The 19435-nt window shown below is 38.8% G+C and overlaps 1 protein-coding gene across 1 annotated transcript; it reads right to left on the reverse strand.

The window, feature by feature from the left end:
* Positions 1-2077: 2077 nt before the first annotated feature.
* On the reverse strand, positions 2078-15920 carry BATF (basic leucine zipper ATF-like transcription factor). The gene is made up of 3 exons (XM_034418142.3): positions 15423-15920; positions 13540-13644; positions 2078-3959 (listed from the first exon to the last, which is right to left on the reverse strand). The coding sequence occupies exons 1-3, from the start codon at positions 15486-15488 to the stop codon at positions 3750-3752; spliced, it is 381 nt and encodes a 126-aa protein (XP_034274033.1). The 5' UTR covers positions 15489-15920; the 3' UTR covers positions 2078-3749.
* Positions 15921-19435: the final 3515 nt, after the last annotated feature.

Consider the following 19435-nt stretch of genomic DNA (forward strand, 5'->3'; position numbering starts at 1 on the left):
TGCCATCTGTTTAAACAGTATCTCTTTTAACTGTGAGCCTGATGATGTGATCCAAGCCAAATGTATAGTAAAATATTTTTCCAGTGATACAAAGCTAACTAAATGAACAAGAGAAAAAGTTTAATGCATAATAATCAGAATTTTCATCAGATTAATAGTCTACATTATTAATTTAAGTGACTAATATTTGACCTGTGTATTGTATAAGAAATGCACATTTACCTGTGTGTCAGTTTACTGAACTCAGTAAATTTTATTTCTAAACAAAAACACAGCATTTCACTGTTAAAAGGTAAACTCATGCATACTCTACAGTGTTACTATTATAGTTTATAGTGTGTTACTATTGTAGTTTATAGTGTAGCCAACAGGTGTCAGCATGGATCACAAAGCCAATAGATCTCATGAGAAAGTAATGGGTCTAAAAATTGTAGTTTGTTTCAGAGTTTAACTTTGAAAATATTTGTTAATTGTTAAAAATCCTGTTAAAGCCTGTATAATTTGAAAAGGTTGCATCTCTTTGGTGGTGAAAATGACACTGATACAAATATTTCTCAAATATTCTTCAAAAGAGAATATCTGGATATTACCTTCTGATAAATGGTGCTCTGTGAACAGATATGGCCACATGGACATCATTTTGTGCATAGTTATGTCCAAAGGCAGCAGTTATGTAAACAAAGCTACCATACGCGTTTAACATTCTTCTAAATCTCTGCGTGTCTAAAAAAAGTTGTTTCCCTCAGCTTACAAATTGTGCAAGCTCAGTCCAATTAGTTTACTGTGTAAGCCTCATAGGAGTAGAATCTGGTTGACTACCTTCTTGGCTCAAAACCAGAGTAAGGCCAAGGTTGGTTAGTACTTGGACAAGAGGAAATAGAAAAATTCCCAGAAGAATGTAAGGACAAACAAGTTTTATGTTTTTCCAAGAAAACTGCATGAATATGTTAATGAAGTCACTAAGGAGTTGAGCTTCATTGAAAGAGAAGTTACCTTATTCCATCAGATGGATGCTGGATCTTGAATTATGGACTTCTCTTTGGACTTCAAGTGCTTCTGCTGCCCTATATGTGATTTTGGTTTGTAATACTGGAATCGCACTATTCTGGCTGTAGCCTCTGAATGAGATGTCCTTTAAGAGTGCAAGAATTACAGTACTGCAATCCCACTGCAATCCTCTATCTCTGTTCAAGTGTTGAGTAAATCACTTTTTCAGCAGGCCAGATGAAAATAAGCAGCAGTGAAGCCTTTGGTAGCATTTATGATATAAATATTAAAACTAGCATTTCTCCTTTTCTCCTGCGATCATATTTATCCTTATTCTTTCAGAAAGATGTACTGGTACATGACAACTTTATTGTTTTTCAAAAGCCTAGATTGTGAGGGACACCTCCTTGTGTATGTTGAATGTCAAATAAATTAGGAGACTGTGTCTTCTTAAATGTGTCTTTGTTATTCAAGTTTTTCCATTGTCTAATACTCTGTGTCAAAATAATTAACCCAAACAAATTCCATAGTTCTGATAGCCAATGCCATCAGGTAAGATAACTGCAGTCATTATTGTAAACGAATTTAGAGCTGACCTTGGGAAAATAATGGCTGTCTCTCAAGGGGGAAAGGAGCAAACTGTTAAAGAATTTTGAGAAGTGATTACACAAACCTATATAAATGTAAGAAAGGAACTCAAAATAACTAGCCAGCTGGCAAATTATCTATCTGGACTTTTTACTAGGCATCCTTTTATATAATTCCCCAGCTATTAAAATAAGCCAAAAAACCCCAACCAGGGGGTATTTCATGGGGTTTTCCATTAGCATTTGTCCCTACGTTTTTGGACAAATTATTTTCATATCACTGGAAATAAACCCCTGATGGTAACAGATATTTGTATAACAGTGGAATATGTTCTCCAAAACAAGGACAACACGTCCCCTTGTATATCAAAGCTTTTGAAAGTAAAATGTGTTTATGTTATTATGTGTAGCAATTCAGAATCACCCGAGCCTCTAGCTTTCCTGAGAATGGCAAGATTAGCTTTGAGATCAGCTAAATACAATGGAAACAAAACTATTCATCCAGAATTTAATTTTAATTTTAATATACACAGAGGCCTTATACATAGTGCTGATTATGCATGCTACCACTGAATACAAGCATCTGCCAAATCTGATAATACATTCAGGGGACTAAAAGTCAGTTGGGGAAAACATAGTTCTGGTGCTTTTATGTAACAGTGTAAATGGATGTTACTTCCAATTCCTGCAACACAGTGTTACCATATGTAGACGTTAAACTCTCCTTTCAAATCAATTAAAGGACGTACAATATGCATCTTTTATCTATTATGATTAGTAGCTTTTATGACCCAATATTTTCTATAGGTGTGCAGTCGGTATCCAAATGGAGTCAGAGACGCTGACACAAACTTGTAGTTTTATATAAATAAATATATTTTACATTTCTATTTACAGCAAACAAGATAGTCAGGCACATCACTACATCATGAGGTAAATCGTCAGGTAGATCACAGAACAGCATACAGAGCACACAGAAGAAAAAGGCAGGAAAAAAAGGAAACTCTCCCTTTACACCCAGCAATCAATCATAATGTAGATTGCCTTGGACAGGAGTCTTTACTTTCCAACTAATCAACTACAAGTATGTGTTTTGGGTTCTGGCCCATTATATACTTTACTGTTCCAGCTATTAAATATCTTAACAGGATACCTATGGAGTTCTAAACCCAGAGTAGGCAAAGAACAAAGAATTAATATTTCTTTTTCAACTCCTGCAGTCCTGCTTGCCTCCCATCCCCACATTACTCATAACTAACATTGAGTAAAGAAACAAATAGGCACCTGCTAATTATGAGAGGCAGTTAGGACTAGTAATTAAGGATCAGGCTAGAAACTGGGAGACAGTAAATTCTAGTCCCACCTTAGCCACAAAAGTCACTTGGATGACCTTGGATCAGTCATACTGTTTCAGCTGAGCTTACCTCAGATGTGGTTGTTGTGGGGAAAATAGGAGTGTTAAGATATGTTTATAAAAAGATACATTGTTTATAAAAATATAATGTAGGTAGGATATAAATAAAAATAAAATATGATCAGTGTAAACCTGTGGCTGCATTCATACAAGACATCCATGGTGAATTTCAGAATTAATTCAATAACTGCAAAGGCTGGGACTACAGAACACACTAAGCTAAAGTGTGGCTGTGTGATTTGTTGTGCTGTGCTAATACGACCAATGTTTGGCTCACAGACTTCTACAGTTCCTAATGTTTTTCTTGTCCCATTGGTTACGGGTTTGGAATGGGGCGGGGGAGGAATTAACAGAAATGAAAGCAAAAATCAGACTTTAAAATAAATTATGCAGGTTTTTTTAAAAAAGAAATTTTATTTAGGAAAATAATGAATTACTTTTAGCCACTTTCTGAGAGTCATGTTTCTAGAGCCAGTAGCATACACATTTTGCAAAAGAACACACATCAATATGCAGTACTTCAGTGCAAATAACAGAAATATGTGGTTATCTTGTTGTCTGGATCTCATTCCCCAACACAAGCCCTTTGCAAGAACACTTCTTTTATGTCCTGCTATCGGCCCAAGGCCGGATCCAAGACATCTTGACTCCTCATTCTGCTAAACAGAGACATGAGGATACTCTGAGCTGTCCAAGGCAGAAACCTCATCTTATTGTTCTAGGCATGGAATCCAAGCTTTTTTTCAATCCAAATGTTGATATCAGTGTTGGAAACAAGGCGAGCTGATATGGCTCTGAGGGAAAGCAAGTGGGGTGAAAAGCACCTCTGAAGGCACTGGAGGTTGTGTCTGGAGAATTGAGCAGTGAGTCTCATGGGAATTCAACACTGTGGAAAAGTGCTTCAGTTCCTCTGTTAGGTGTTTGATTTCTCGCCGCAAAGCCGCATTCTGTCTCTCCAAGTCTTCACTCTCCTTTAATGAAGGAAAAGAAACAGGATATATCAAGGCCTTAGACCCCACCATAGGAAATAAATGTGGATAATCAACCCACCTGCAAAGCAAGACTTAGTCCGCTCTGGTTATATCAAAGTAGTAAAATTAATTGTGCACTTAGTTTTTAATAATTCTTCACAGAACCAGAGTTAAATACAGTAATTAGTGAGAGCCTCGCTTCCTTCCATATTTACTAAGAGGATCTTTATTGCAAGCATCTTCAGTACAGCTATTCTTAAAACATTCCATTATATGTGACTGTGACACCTGAATGATTAATAAATTCTTAATAGGAATTGCAACATAACTCTGTCATGGATATATGCATGTACAATTGATTGTACACCATTGTACAATCAATTTGTACACCATTGGCCTCCATTGGCTCTAGGGATATCTGGCTAAGTCTAATGAAATTCAGATGTTCAGATGCACATTATGGTATTTCTTGACTATTAAAATATATTGTCCTTTTTGATGAGACAGGGAAAATCAGATTGGATACTGATTGACTGATGAATTACTAAAGCTACGAATTCCTCATCACTCTTCCTAAAATAAAGGCAGCTCCCATCAGTAATCTCTCAATGAATATTGAAGGCTGATTTGGCAAATGGGTAACCATATATTTCGAATCAGTGAGTGGATAAATAAATAAACAAATACAATAAAGTTTACACCTACAACTTTAGGCTAACTGAAATAGAAAAAAGACCTTAGCCAATCCCTGGGGACAGGCTAAACTATTATATTCTCCAAACTCTTCTTGAAGAGACAGGTTTCATAACCTTTTAGAAGCTCTAATATTTTGGGGAAAAAGGTATAAGACAATAAGGCATATGCTATACCTTACAAGAGGAGCCATCATTCCTGGGTTCCCTTTACAAGTGCATTATCTCAAAGGCAGGATTCCCAGCAAACCCTCTGTTCCTCATCTGAATAGTTTTTGGGGCCATCTCTCAAAGACTGAATTGAAAGAATCAAACTGAGAAGTAATAAGAACATGAAGGACTGTGTACAAAGTTCTTTCATCCAGGAATGATTGCAACTGGCACATAAAATAGAATTGTGTGAAATCTCTCTTGGCCATGGTGAGCAAGAGTTACGAGTCAGAAGAACTCCTAAATTGTAAACCACTTTCATCCTGAGGAGCACAGCCCCATCTAGAGTTAAAGATGAAATATATTCAGATTCAATATAATTTCTTAAGTCTTAACCAGTAGGCTACACTGCTGTTAGTCATCTATCTTTGTGATCAACCAAGTACTCTATAGAATGCTTTCATTTCCAGAAACTTCCCAAGTATCACATGGAAGCACATAGGATCCATCAGGTGTCTGTGGCACAGACTGATTGAATGGGCCCTTCTTTCCCATAAAGGCTTCTGGCATAGTAAAATTCTACAAAAATTAGAGCATGATTCAACCATGATTATCTAAATGTGATAGATAAATAAATAAAATAAATAAAATTTCAAAGGGCTGAGAGATATGCTCCCCACCATCACTTCTCCTGCATGGGTATAATCTCCTGCATGGGTCAAGTCCATAATTGCTTGAGGTAAGTCTTTGATTGTCATGGTGGACAAAAATGTGCAAACTGCCTCCCATTCTGGAGAAGATAAATTGAAGTCCTTCAGCACCAAAAGCCTGGGCTCAGCCATGAAGTCTAGCAGCCCAGGTTCCATACCAATTATACCTAAGAGAAGATTTGATTCTCTGCTTAATTTCCCAGATGATCAGAGCCACTCTTGCTTGCATGTCAAGAGTCATGCTTGCTGTAACACCTGAAACCCAGATGGGCATAACCCCATGAAAGTCATCCTCCATACGGGTTTCAGTGATACAAATTAGTCTTTGCTGTCATCCATAATCAAGTTGTAAATGGGGGAGAGCCACACTAGGGGAAGACTAGGCATTTAGCTAGAGCCTGGAGACTAGGGCCTGTTATGTTGTACTTTGGAAGAGATTAGGAGATTAGTAGTGGGGCAGTAGTGAGCAGTCCCAATTCCTCTTCCCTGAGGACAGCCTACTCTCTACCTCCTTTGCAGTGACACCCCCTTCTGCCAACTTCCTTCCATATGCCCCACTAGTCTCCCAAATGATTCTTGCAGAATGGACAACCTGACCACACCTCTTGCTCTCTATCAACACACTGTTACTATTATTAGACCATTTCCATTGTGAAATGGGGCTGCCTGAATGTTCTAATATTGCTGTTAAACTGCAAGTGAGATGAGGACGAAAGTTCAATACATGACACGCCAGTAAATATTAGGAAACATTTAAGGATTAGCTAATAGCAAAACAATGCAGATGTGTGACATGCTTACACAACAATAAATAATTTATTACTAATTTATTTATTTAATAGGTAGTCCTTGCTTCCATTGCTAAGCAAGATGATTACGTGAGTTATGTCCAATTTTGTGACTTTTTTGCCACAACTGTTAAGCAATTAAATGAAGCACTATCGTTAAGCAAATCCAGTTGTCCGTCCATCCATCCATCCCCCCATTGGATTTGCTTGTTGGAATCTGGCTGGGAATGGCAATCAGATTATCTCAGGAACTACAACCATCATAATTACATGCCAGTTGCCAAGCACTCAAATTTTCTCATATGGCTGTGGGGATGCTGCAACAGTCATAAGTGCAAGAACCTGTCTTAAATCACTTTTTCCAGGTCCACTGTAACTCTAAATCAGGGCTATCAAACTTGCGGCCCACCGGCCAGATCTGTCACGCACTGGCCATGCCCACAACCAAGTTAGCGAAGGGGGAAGTCACAATACATCATGTGACACCATCATGACAATGCAAGTTTGACACCCTGCTCTAAACAGTTGCTAAAAGAATGGCTGTAAGATGAGGACTTCCTGTAGTTGCTAAAAGAATGGCTGTAAGATGAGGACTTCATGAAGATGGTGAGATATATTTTATTTCTAATGAATTTCTATTACATTTAGACAAGCATATGCAAACTTTGAAGGGATGCAGTGGCTCAGTGGCTAAGACGCTGAGCTTGTCAATCGAAAGGTCGGCAGTTCAGCGGTTCGAATCCCTAGTGCCGCATAACGGGGTGAGCTCCCGTTACTTGTCCCAGCTTCTGCCAACCTAGCAGTTTGAAAGCATGCAAAAAATGCAAGTAGAAAAATAGGGACCACTTTTGGTGGGAAGGTAATAGCGTTTCGTGCGCCTTTGGCATTTAGTCATGCCTGCCACATGACCACAGAGACGTCTTTGGACAGCGCTGGCTCTTTGGCTTTGAAACGGAGATGAGCATAGAGTCGTTCCCCCTAGAGTTGGGAACTACTAGCGCATATGTGTGAGGGGAACCTTTACCTTTACCTATGCAAACTTTATACAAATCTACATCTGCTTGCCTTGCTTTTTTGATAATAGTTTCCTCTTTACCAATAATATGCAAATAGCCAGCCTAGAGCTCTCTTCCTGACTCTCTTCCAGATCTACCTACATTAGCAACATTATTCATTGTCATGCTTCCTGCAAAGCAAAGGAAATCAACTAGAACAACATGGTTGACCTCTGTTCCCTGAACCAGCTTTTAAGATGAGGAGAGGAGGAGCCATATAAGGATTATTTTCTTCTCAGAAGGTGACAGATTGGTAGGTGTCAGTATTACAATCCTAAAGACATTTATTTTTCAAGGGAATTGCTACTTAGGCCTTTAAGTGAATATCTCTTTAATGGAAAATGCAGGGGGGGGAATATTGTTTCACCATAAGGTCATCTACATAGGGAAAGTGAAGACAGATTGCATCTTTCATCAGCTATCAAGAACTCATTTATTTTGCTGTTTCATATACTGTTAATTAATCTCCTGACAATCATGGATGAATGGAACAAGCAGGTAACAATGAGGCAGTCCAAAGCTTGTTTTCAGGAACAGGGCATATAAGCCATGACAAAGCCCTTATTTTAATGGTACATAATTTTGTGGATTGGAAGCCATACTTGTTTTTTTACAGGCCTGTGAGGTGGGAGGTTTTTTTGGGGGGGGGCATGTTAAAAAATTTAATGTGAGTTGAAAACAGAAAATGAATACATATGCCCAGAAACCTTTACATGTAACAGCACTGACATAAGACACAAATGACCAGGAGCCAATGTGGCCAGGAGAGTAGCATGGAGGCAAATTGACCAGGAGAACTGAGAAAGCAGTGATGAGCCTTGCCCAGGTGCCCCTTTGGGCAGAGGGTGAGGTGGGTGTAATGGGAAAGGTCAAGGAGAGTGGCCAAAAGCACACTAGAGAGTGTAAGGAGCAAACAGCTTGAGGTATGACATGGAGCAAGCAGAGAAAGCAAGAACACAGCAGGGAGTTGAAGGAATATAGCAAGGAAGAAACAGGAAATCCAAAAGGAAGAAATAAGATTATGAAGCAGGGAGAGCAGGTTATGAACACAGTAAATAGATCATGTGGAGAGAAAATTTTGGAGTCCCTGGAATCGTTGCAGGCTGTCACAGACACTTCCGGCACTCCTACCTTACTTGGTTTACTGACTGACAGGTGTTTCAAACGTTCATGCAAAGAAAGAACTCTGAACAAATAACCAACACCAAGTTTGTTACACTGCAAAAAGGTTAACAATAAAGACTCCCTCAAGCCAGGCTTGACATCCTGGTGACATCCTGGTGACTTCCTGGACATCCCCTTTAAGTTTCCTTAGAAATAATGCAGAAGAGGCTTGCCAGTGCCTCTTCCAATATTTTTTTTAACTTTTTGGTCTAGGCCAGTCATTCTCAACCTTGGCATCTTTAAGATTTCAGCTCATGCATTTTGGTTAGGGAATTCAGGGAGTTAAAGTCCATTCATCTTAAAATTGCTAAAGTTGAGAAATGCTGATCTAGACTACAGTCCTGGAATCATCTGGGACTGTCCTGTTCAAACACTAACCAGATCTTGGTTTGCTTCACGGTTAGCCAGGATTGGCTATGTCTACCTCTCCCCAGGTTTAAAGAAACAAACAGATGTTATAAAGGGCAGAACTTTCAATTTCCCCTACCTTGTACCAAATTCATGAAAAAAAAAATAATTTCCCCACACATTATGGTCCTAACTACAGATCTTCCCTCTTGCTCCCATACAACCATTAGTCTGGTTAACCTCCCTGTGTTTTTATTGGGGAAAGGATGTTTTTCTGTAATAAAATCTTTGCAGAGTTTCCAGGTTGATGTTTTTCTTGTAAATTCGGTCTGGGCAAACCCAAGAAGGAAAGCAGACCTAGTTGTGTCAGCGGATGACATTTCTGCGCTTGGCCGCATTCTGCCCCCAGCCAGCAACTTATGAGAAATGACAGCAACATATCCTGCACTGTGTGTTCCTACTGCCTCTCACCAAGCCCTTGTCAAACACTTGTATTTCCTCACCCTAAGCCACATACATCCTGACCCCTTGCAAGCAAAAGCCTGGGGAACAGGAGGGGGTCAGTAACTGCCATAGCTGCTTAGCAAAACCATCTGACACAGGAAACTATGTCACTGAAGAAGGAAAGTCTTGCTTGCATCTTTCAGCAGCTGCAGGGAAAGAGGCAGTGCAGTGTAGAAATTCATCAGTTGAAATCATGGCTGTTCTCCCCAAGGCCTCGCTCAAAAGCAAGCCAGCTTTTAGAAAGTAAGATGGCCAGGACACTATAACACAGGTCTTTCCCCAAAGGCTATCTCTGAATTTGAGGCCTTTGTGTGTGAGGATGTTTCTTCATGTTGTTATTCATTTAGCTTGAGGAAGGCCAAGCTGCCAAATTTCCAAGCAAGCCCACGGCACTCAGACAAGGGCTATAACACATGTGGTAAACCTCAGCAATTACCCACTACCCCGTTTGAAGAGAAACCACAAAAATTGAAATTATATATAAACTTGTAAAACTTTGCTGCAAGGTGAGTTTGCAAGTTGGGTTCAGTCAAAAAAGCAAGCATGCAACAAATTAAAACAATTCTTGAGTAAATCACCTCACAGTTCTTGTGAAGAGTCATATGGCCAAATGCTTTCTCAGAGCACAAAAAGCCTTCTACTCTCAAAGCTATCCTATAAGAGCAGTGGTGGGATCATGCTGGTTTAACAACTGGTTTGGTGATCACACACTTTGTGTGCGCAGTTTTGACAAAACTAAACTTCCGCGTTACTTCTGGGGACTAACACAGCTGAGGCACGACAATCCGCTCTGCCGCGTGAATCAGCTGAGAAGATAAAGGTAAGTAAAGTGCGCAGGGGCAGGTGGGCGGGCCCACCTGATCATCAGAGCGAATTGGTTAACTCCCAGCTGATCATTGGAGCTACCGGTATACCCGAACTGGTCCGAACCAGCTGAATCCCACCCATGTATAAGAGAGAGGACAGGGTGGAAAACTTTCCCATGCTTTTTATGTGCAAGAGGATTTTTTTTTAATACAGAGATGGTTGCATACATTCACAATGTTCATTTAATTCTTGAAGTGGTCAGCCAAAGAAGAACTGGTAATCCAATTGCTATTTATACAAACTAGGCAATAGAATTCAGGTTTTATGTGATCTCCAGAAACTCAGGGATGAGAGGCACGCACTACTCTATGTTACTCTGGCTTTCTGGGAGACTCTACAAAAAGTAAGGCTGGCATGCACACAGAATTCATTGATAATATTTCAACACATGCCATGATGCCGAACGTCATTATCTTTCCACATGTATAGCATAACATGGAACGAAATGAGATTCAGTGTGGATTATCCTACACATGTAAAATGTATTTCAGTGAGTTGGAATTAGCACTACAGATGCTACAGCAATAATTATTCTAAAGTTCAAAGGATTTAGTGATTTGTCTGCTGAGCTCACCCTAAATATTACCAAGAGATAAAATGCCCCTGAGAATAAACAAATATATATTTTGAATTATAAAATTTATGATTGAAATAAGTGCTATAGGTCCTACTTTTTTAGTGCTGGAGACCCTGGAGCAGCTTTCTACATCTTAGTGCATTTTTGTTAAGTTAGTCTGCTGTCTGCATCATTCCCAGGCTGCATGGCCAAAAGATGATGTGAGTTGTAATCAAACACTGATGGCAATTACAAATGTAGCACTGAGGAAGGTTGCATTATATGCTACATATGTCCAATACAAACAATATACCATGCTTTTTCTTTAAGATAATCATCAAGTATTTCTGGGGGGAAAAGAGTGAACTGATATCTGCGCCTTCAGAATAGGGTTCATATACTTCCTATTTTACTTTCTAATTTCACTTTAGGAAATTGTTTTTTAATTCTACTAGGAACTGGATTGGATTGACAGGTTTTACCGAATTGGGCAAGTTTTCTTCAATCTTTAGCAAAAGTAATTTAAATACAAGTGTAAAAACTTGATTCTTTTGGAATAAACAGCAAAAAAGCAAGAAGAACAGATTGAGGGTCCAGATGGATTTGAAATAAGATTTTGGAAATAATTGTAAGAATCCTTTCCATGGAAAAAAATCCTTTCCATTTTCCCAGGAGCATGGGAAAATGTTACTGTTTTGAATTCTCTTAAAAAGCATGATAGGATGAGACTTTGAAGATTGGGCACTAGAGGGAACCAGAAGGAGCTAAAATTTACAGTTTGTCAGGTCCAAGCCCAGAGATGATATTGAAAACTCAATTGAGTTCAACCTTTTATTTGCTTACACTTAATGGACAGATTCTTGCCAAATTAAAGCTATAACTTAACCTACTAGATATATCTGGAGGCATTCTAAGTTGTGGCTACCCTGAACCTCTTTACCAATCCCCAATCCAACTCAGGATTACACAATTTCCTAATCCAGGCCTCTTTCTGGGAAAGCTCTGTGTTGCCAAAACTTTCCCCCACTGGTTCTGCAGCTGCATATTTCATCACATAATGAGAGAAGAACTTTTAAAATTGACTTAGTAATAAAGCAAAATATACAGAATAAAGCAAAATATTTTAACACTGGACATATTGAAGGATATTTTTGAATGATGGACCCTCAGAAGTTAATATTAAGAGTGTCTGTCTCTATAGAAAAACTATTTTGAAAAAGAGTTATGAAAGAATATTATTGGCCAAATTGAGACAGATCTGAAAGTGGATTTAAAAATGACAAGCTACATAAACAATATGGAAAAAGATGCTACAGTGGACATATAAAAAACTGGCTGATGTCTTAATAATTAAAAGGAATATACAAATAAGAAGCCAACCTGGATAATTTGTCCTATATTAGATTTACAAAAGAGGATTGTTAAAGCTTTGAAGAATTTTGTGAGAAGGAACAAAAAAATGAAAACAAACCTAGTTTTAGGACATTATTTAAAGGGATTAAAAATCAAGATTGTTAAAAGGAAGGCATATAATTGGTTTATTTGATCAAGGTTAAAATAGGTATGTTGCTATCTCTGGTAATCCTTAATGGACTTTTGCAGATCAGGGCTGAAACAATGAGGTTTTAAGGATTTGTTTATAGATAAAAAGATGGGATATGGCGGGGAAAAAGATCACTAATCTATCATTGTTGGTAGGTAGTAAATTATTAAAAATGTTTATACTTGTGATCAAGGGAGATGTCATTTCTTTATATATCGCTTTTCTTTTTCTTTATTATTATTTTCTTATCTGCATTTTAAATAAATTTAATAACATTACTATAAAAAGTAATCATCAAATTTAGACATAGATTACCTGTTAACCAAATAGCACTCCAATAGCTGACCAGATGTGGAAACAATTTGGGGTAAGGTGAAGTAGGAGGATATTGGTGCTTTTTGAGGCTTCTGATAAATCTCAAGACTCATTTCTCACAAAGATAAATATAAAAGAGAAATGAGAAAAGCTCAAGAAGTTATCATCTCGGACCCTCAGAATGCCACATGATTGACCTTTTTGATTTAATAGGTTACAGATGGGCCTCTAAGGAAGTGATGTCATTTTAAGAGAGTGAGGGTTTTTAATCTACATATTTGCATTTAATGAAATTTAAAGTTGGGAGTGGGTGGTATGATCTTGGCAAATTATATCCATTTTCAATCTTTCCCCAAAACAAACAAACACACAAAACCTCAATAGCCATTTGGGGTATTTTAAAGATGGGAATGAGAAATTCCAGGGAGGGAAATTATCATTTCCAGCCTTAAAACTATTCCCAACCCCGCCCCCAACCCTGTCATCAAAATTTAGCAATTTTATCCACCACATTTTGTATGTATATATCCTTTACTATACATTACCCATTCCCAAAGATTCTGAGCAGTTGATACAATCCCCAGCTGCTACTCAAGTGACCTTAATGGTTTGCCTCAATGCAGCCATGCAAAGTGTTGGAGAAACTACTGCTGTTTCACAGTTTTATAGATCAAGCAATTATTTAAATTATTGCTACAGGCCTAAGTCAGGCTGTGCTGTGCTGTGCTGTGCTAATTATTATATTATATATTATATCATACCTTATATTATATTACATTGTGCACTGTGTGCCTTCTGGCTAGAAAAGCAAGATTTAAATGGAGATACTAATATTAATAATGAGTAGTATATCCCAGAAATCCAGATGAAGATGACAGAAGCATTTACCAAGTGCAGGTGATCTGCTTTCTGTGTCTGTCTCTGCCGACTCTTCTGAGCTGCGATGCGATTCTTTTCTCTTCTTTGTACTTTCCTCATTTCATCAGAAGAGTCCTGAAATGCAAATATACTTTTCCAAACTATTGCCTTTGGAATGTATGGACCAGAAATGTATGATAGTTGGGTGTACCATTGAAAGACCTTAAAGACCAGAAAGGGAACAGGTCATCCTGGAGAAACTCTAGCTACATGGTTGCTAAGATTTGAACTGACTTGATGGCACATAATCAGTCAGTGAAAGAAAGTCTGATGATTTTAGTGGTGTGCTGGTGGGAGATGTGAATCTCCCACCAACACCATGTGTACTTGGTATGTACTTTTGTATGCAAATCGGGTTATGTTGTTGCTAGTGAACCCAAATTATTGCAGGCAAGAGACTGTAAGGTATAATATGAGCTGAAAATTACTGTATCAAATCGGTTGTTTGATAGGGAAAATAGAATGAATGACTGCAAATTATACATAAACAGTAAAAAAAACTAAAGCAAGTAGATCAATTTCTATATAGAACTATGGTAGATTTTTTAAAAAAATTGGAAAATGGAGAAATTTTAAAATGTGCAAATGCATTTAGATCTATATGCAAAGGAATTGCATATAGAAAGGTAAATGGTCTGTTATAAATAAATATTTTTGAGGTGAAAAAAAATGACTGTATATAAAAGTGTGCTCCTGCCTCTTTGTTTATGAAAGTAAAAGTTGGGTACGTTAAGAGAAAACCCAAAAGTATACTGAATGCAGTAGGAAAAGGAATATATAAGACGTGTAAAACAAGAACAGATTATGTGATGAATTAATGAATGGGCATTGAACAGTCCAAGAAAATACTGATGGAATGGAGCTGAGATTCTTAAATAGAAAGGAGTAGCTTAAAAACGTAAAGAGCAAAAGGCAAGGAAGAATATAGTATACGGACCTGATGAATCAAAGGTTTGCAAGGATATCGAAACAAATAGTAGTATTTGTATAAATTAGTTTTAGCTTTTCATTTTTATTATCTATCCATATCCTTTTGCCTTTAATCTCTTTAACTTTCTATTTCTTATTTTTTTTCTGCACTCTGCGGAACTTTGCTTAAGGTGACTAGCATAATGTGTATATATTGCATTGGGTTTGATGTACTAATCCAAAATTTCTACCCTACGTTTTAAAAGAATTCTTATGCTGATATAATTTTATTGTCTCTCCCTGATAACATCTAGCTGTGTGGTCCTCTAGAATTTTCTTCCATCTTTAATGTATAAGCCTAAGAGCATTTTGCACACAGCTGAAGTTTTTTTTTTTGTTTTGACGTTTAGGACCCCATTCCTAAGAAGGCAAAATGTTGATACTTTAATATTTGAAAATTTGTCACATCTCTAGAGAAAATGCCCCACCTTAACAAATTTTAATGCATCCATCAGCCCCTAGCCTTTTGCAGAAAAACCAGCATTTTCCTCATTATAGAGGATAATTTTGGATAGGAGGACAAGATTTTTTTTTTTTTTGGTAAAACTAAACAATTCTAATGCAAAAACCACTCCAGGGCCATTAAGATTAGCTTTCTCCAAATCAGCAGCCCTAAATCCCAGAATTGCAGTTGATAGGTGGCTGGAAATCTGGGAGCTGTAGTCCCTCTTTAACTTACGCCTGAATCAGAATGGTCAATTTGATTCAAAGGAGAGAGGCGCTGTTGGGGAAACAACAGTTCCTCATCTCTTGATTTTTAATGCCTCGGCAAACTTCACCTGTTGAATTCCACTAGATTGCACCCGGGTATTACAGCCTTGCTCGCAATAAACCGCCGCTTAAGCGTCATCATTCAATCGACAGAAAGTGGCCCCACACGGTACCTGTTTGCTGGATGAAGAGGACTGGCTGAAGCTGCTGGAGTCACTGCTGTCAGAGCTATGGGGCATGGCTCGCAGCACCCCCTGCCTGTCGACTCCCTTTTCCTTCTTCCTTCAGGCCTTTCGCGGTTTTAGCCCGCCTTTTCCTTTAAACTGGACGCTTTTTTCTTTCCCCGTCCTCTGAGCCGGCCGGTCACTTTCTCACCCTTCTCCCACCGCGCCTGACAGCAGCTACGTCCCTTGGCTTTCAGGGCAATGCATCTCGCGCGGCTCTTCGCCTCCCTTTAGCTGCTGTGGGTTCTCGGAAGCCTCAAGGGACTTCACTGAAAGTCACGTGGGCGGAAACTTTAAGAAGAAATGTTACAGAACTTTTTTTTTTTTTTTTTTTTTTTAAATCGACTCTGGGAAACTCAAACGGTGTTAAAGAGAAAGAACCCGAGTAACATCAGGGGGAGGAGCGGGGGGAGGAAAAAGAGAGCGAGAGAGAGCGATTGGTTTCAGCTGCGTGACAAACAGGAGAGGATCAGAGAAAACAACCAGGTTGGTGTAAAGGTGGGGAATTTACGCATGCTTAAGAGAGAAAAATAGTTCCGTTCATATATTTTGCATAGAATTGACAAAACTGACAATAAAAACTCCAAGAGACTAAAATACAGTCTCTTGAGTATTTTAGTAGTGTTAAGTAGAAATTGAGTAGTGTTAAAAAAAGACCTCTGATTTTTTTTTTTTTTTAATGCATATTTTCAGCTATGGAAGAACCTGCTTTGCCATTCAGTCCTCTCATTCTTGGGTATCAGAAATTCAAATTTTGAATTTTTCTTTCCGAATAGTTGGAACTTTGGATATCTTTCCTTTTAGGTTGGTAAGAATCTGAGAATTTCCAAATGACTGCAGTAGCTTGAAATGGATCTGCTGGAAAAGGAGAAACAAAATATTTAAAATGGCTTTATTATTGAAGGTTTGGAAAGCAACTCATATTCATATGAGCTAACTAGCCAGTTGGGATTATCTCTTCCGGATACATTGGTGGAAAGTTCTCCTGGATCTATTCAAGATCTCTTTGCTTCTAAAGTTGTGTTTTTATATAGTATACAGAATCTTAATTTAAAATGTTAGCTCACAATGTCCCCTTTAAAAGTAATCAAAACTGTTGGCCAACTAAAGCTCAAGGAATAGATGATTGTATGCCAGTGCAGCAAATTGCAAAAAAACATTATTCAAGTTTACTTGGGCAGTTTTCTCTGGCCTGGTGCTTTAGATTGAATTGAACTGCTGTTCCTATTTTCCTAGCTGTCATGACCATTGGATATGCCAGCTTCAAACAGTGGGAGGCACATGTATGTAAATATGTATGCAAAGCACCAAGTTGGAGAAGCGGCATGTGTGAATGGCCCTGCATTGTTACTGTGCCAGTGAGGAAGAAAAAGTATCCTTAATCAACATACTTCCTCCCACCATTTCTGCTTCCTCCCCCCACCTTAATATTTTCAAAATCAGTTGTCTTGGACTGCAGTGAGTATTTAGACCTTACTCCAGTTTGCATCAAACTGCTATATGCACCTATGGGCAGCATTTACATTAACATGAAATTTGCTGCCCTTTGCTGATTCCTGATTTTGCCTCTATTCCATCTATTCTGATTCTCTGTCAGATGGTGCCATCCTGATTTTATATTAAAGTTGGCCACATAGTCAGCCAGATTTTAGACTGGATTTAGCATTTTTATACACCTTTATACACACGACAGGGGTGGGCGTCACAAATTTTAGCAAGGGGTTCTCTGCCCAGTTGTTGGGTGGGCATGGCCATGGTGGGCATGGCCTAGTTGGCTTCATGCACAATGGCAGGGGGGTCGTTTTTGTCTTCTCCGGGCTCCGGAGGTGTTTCTCGAGCCTCCGGGAGGGCAAAAATAGCCTCCCCAGGTACCGGAGGCCCTCTGGAGGCCTGGCCCATTTCCGGCCTTCCCGAACTTCCGGTAGGCCTGTTTTTTGCCCACCCTGAGCCTCCGCGCGCACCCTGCACTTACTTGCATCCAAAACAGGCCAAGTGGGGGCTCCTGGGAGAGGAGGGGCGGGGTGGGGTGGGCGAGGCCAGCCAGGAGTGGGATTTGGGGGTTCTCCGAACTGCTAAAAATCTTAGCTAGAGGTTCTTCCGAACCCCTGCGAACCTCCAGCAGCCCACCCCTGTTTATTGAGTATTTTAAATGTATTATAGACACCCACTGCCAATTTGTATTACAAATCTAAATACAAAACAATGAAAGCAGTTTAAAAGAACAAGCTCATGGGCAGCCCAGACTAAAACTGTAATAATGAGGTTTCTATAAAGGCTATATTCTATACCAACACCCTGAATTATATCTGAAATCCCACTTCCAACTAATGGAATAACAGTGATATCACATAGACATACTTGGAGGTACCCATTATTACACTCGCCACTGCATTTTGCACAAGCTGTAGCTTCTGGAGGGTCTTTAAGAAGAATCCTATTTAGAGTACATTGCAAACATTCAGTCTTGAGGTGACCAGGGCATGAGTAATTATCTGAAGGACTTATATATGCAGTATGTGAGGAGCCATAGTGGCGCAGTGGTTAGAATGCAGTACTGTAGGGTTAATTCTCTGCTCACTCCAGGAGTTCAATTCTCACCGGCTCAAGGTTGACTCGGCCTTCCATCCTTCGAGTGGGGTAAAATGAGGACCCAGATTGTTGGGGGAAATATGCTGACTCTGTAAACCGCTTATAAAGGGCTGGAAAGCACTGTGAAGCGGTATATTATAAGTCTAAGTGCTATTGCTATTGCTATGTGATATGCAAAGCAACTGATTGATTCTAATCAGAATTACGAAATAACCGAGTTAAAAGGGACCTTCTTCAATACCTCCAGTGATGGAGCACCCACAACTTCTGAAGGCAAGCCATTCCACTGATTAAATATTCTCACTGACAGGAAAGTTCATGGTGTGGTGAAGCACTATAGATTTTTATCTACTTTAAACCTATCCTTAGATAGTAAAATTTTAAAAAGGAAATACTATTTTATTTCTATACAGCTAAGATGACTTAAAACCCTTCATGGGAGGCGAATGAGATGAACAACATCATGGGAACTCAGCAGAAAATGTGGATAGATAGATAGATAGATAGATAGATAGATAGATAGATAGAATTCTTTATTGGCCAAGGGTGATTGGACACACAAGGAATTGTTGCCAGAATATGGTTGTATCAAGTTAACATGGGAATGATGTGAGGGCCATTGCCTAACATCTGGAAGGACCTAGGTTGGGGAAGATGATTTCCAATCATCTATATTCTGTGAAAGCTGGATCATATTGCAACAGTTGACCATCATGAGCAATGACTTTTGAGAATTTAACTAATTCCATATGTCTTAATCTATGTACCAAACTATCCATCTGGGCTTCTTTTTAACCTGTTGCTTTTTAGTTTTGCCTCTCAGCTATATAGATTTATGCTCCTTGACAAGCCAAATATAATTGCAGATTTTCTATTTCTTTATTGAGCTGCTCATTTGTTAGACTGCAACAATCTTTCTATCTCAGTAAAAACTCAGCCAGGACACTTGGATAGCTATGTTCAGCGCCTTAGTTAAAATTGAGATATATGGAATTGTCAATAGTTGAGTTTAAGATGGAGGAAAATATAAGAGAGGCTCAAGTAATCAGCTTTGAGGCTGAAAAGATGAGGCAGGATAAGGGAAGAACATGTTTACATTATAAGCAGAAATAAATGCTTTGCCCCTTTCCCCATTCTTTGCAAAGGGCCTCACTTACTAAGCCAGATAAGGGGAAAAACTTCCGCTAGCAGCAGGGCTTTCCCTCCTTGTAGAGCTAAAATGAGGAAGGGAGAGAGAGCTGAAAATTTCCCATAGACTTGAAGAGACAAATGGAGAAACAAAAAAATAGCCCATCATGGCTTGCCTGCAGCTGCAGCAGCCATGACAATGGTGTAAAAAAATTAATAATGCTATGCTAGGAGGTGGCCCAACA

This window comes from Pantherophis guttatus, chromosome 1 (assembly GCF_059756535.1).
Source record: "Pantherophis guttatus breed Tessera chromosome 1, ASM5975653v1, whole genome shotgun sequence".
In the NCBI taxonomy this organism is placed as follows: Eukaryota; Metazoa; Chordata; class Lepidosauria; order Squamata; family Colubridae; genus Pantherophis; species Pantherophis guttatus.

What these genes read in the sequence shown, in the direction of transcription:
- BATF (XM_034418142.3), bottom strand. Translation starts at nt 15,488, where the DNA reads ATGCCCCATAGCTCTGACAGCAGTGACTCCAGCAGCTTCAGCCAGTCC. An exon ending in CCTCTTCATCCAGCAAACAG is followed by an intron (nt 13,645 to 15,422) that starts GTACCGTGTGGG and finishes TTTGCATTTCAG; the next exon opens with GACTCTTCTGATGAAATGAG. An exon ending in AAGCAGATCACCTGCACTTG is followed by an intron (nt 3,960 to 13,539) that starts GTAAATGCTTCT and finishes CCTTCATTAAAG; the next exon opens with GAGAGTGAAGACTTGGAGAG.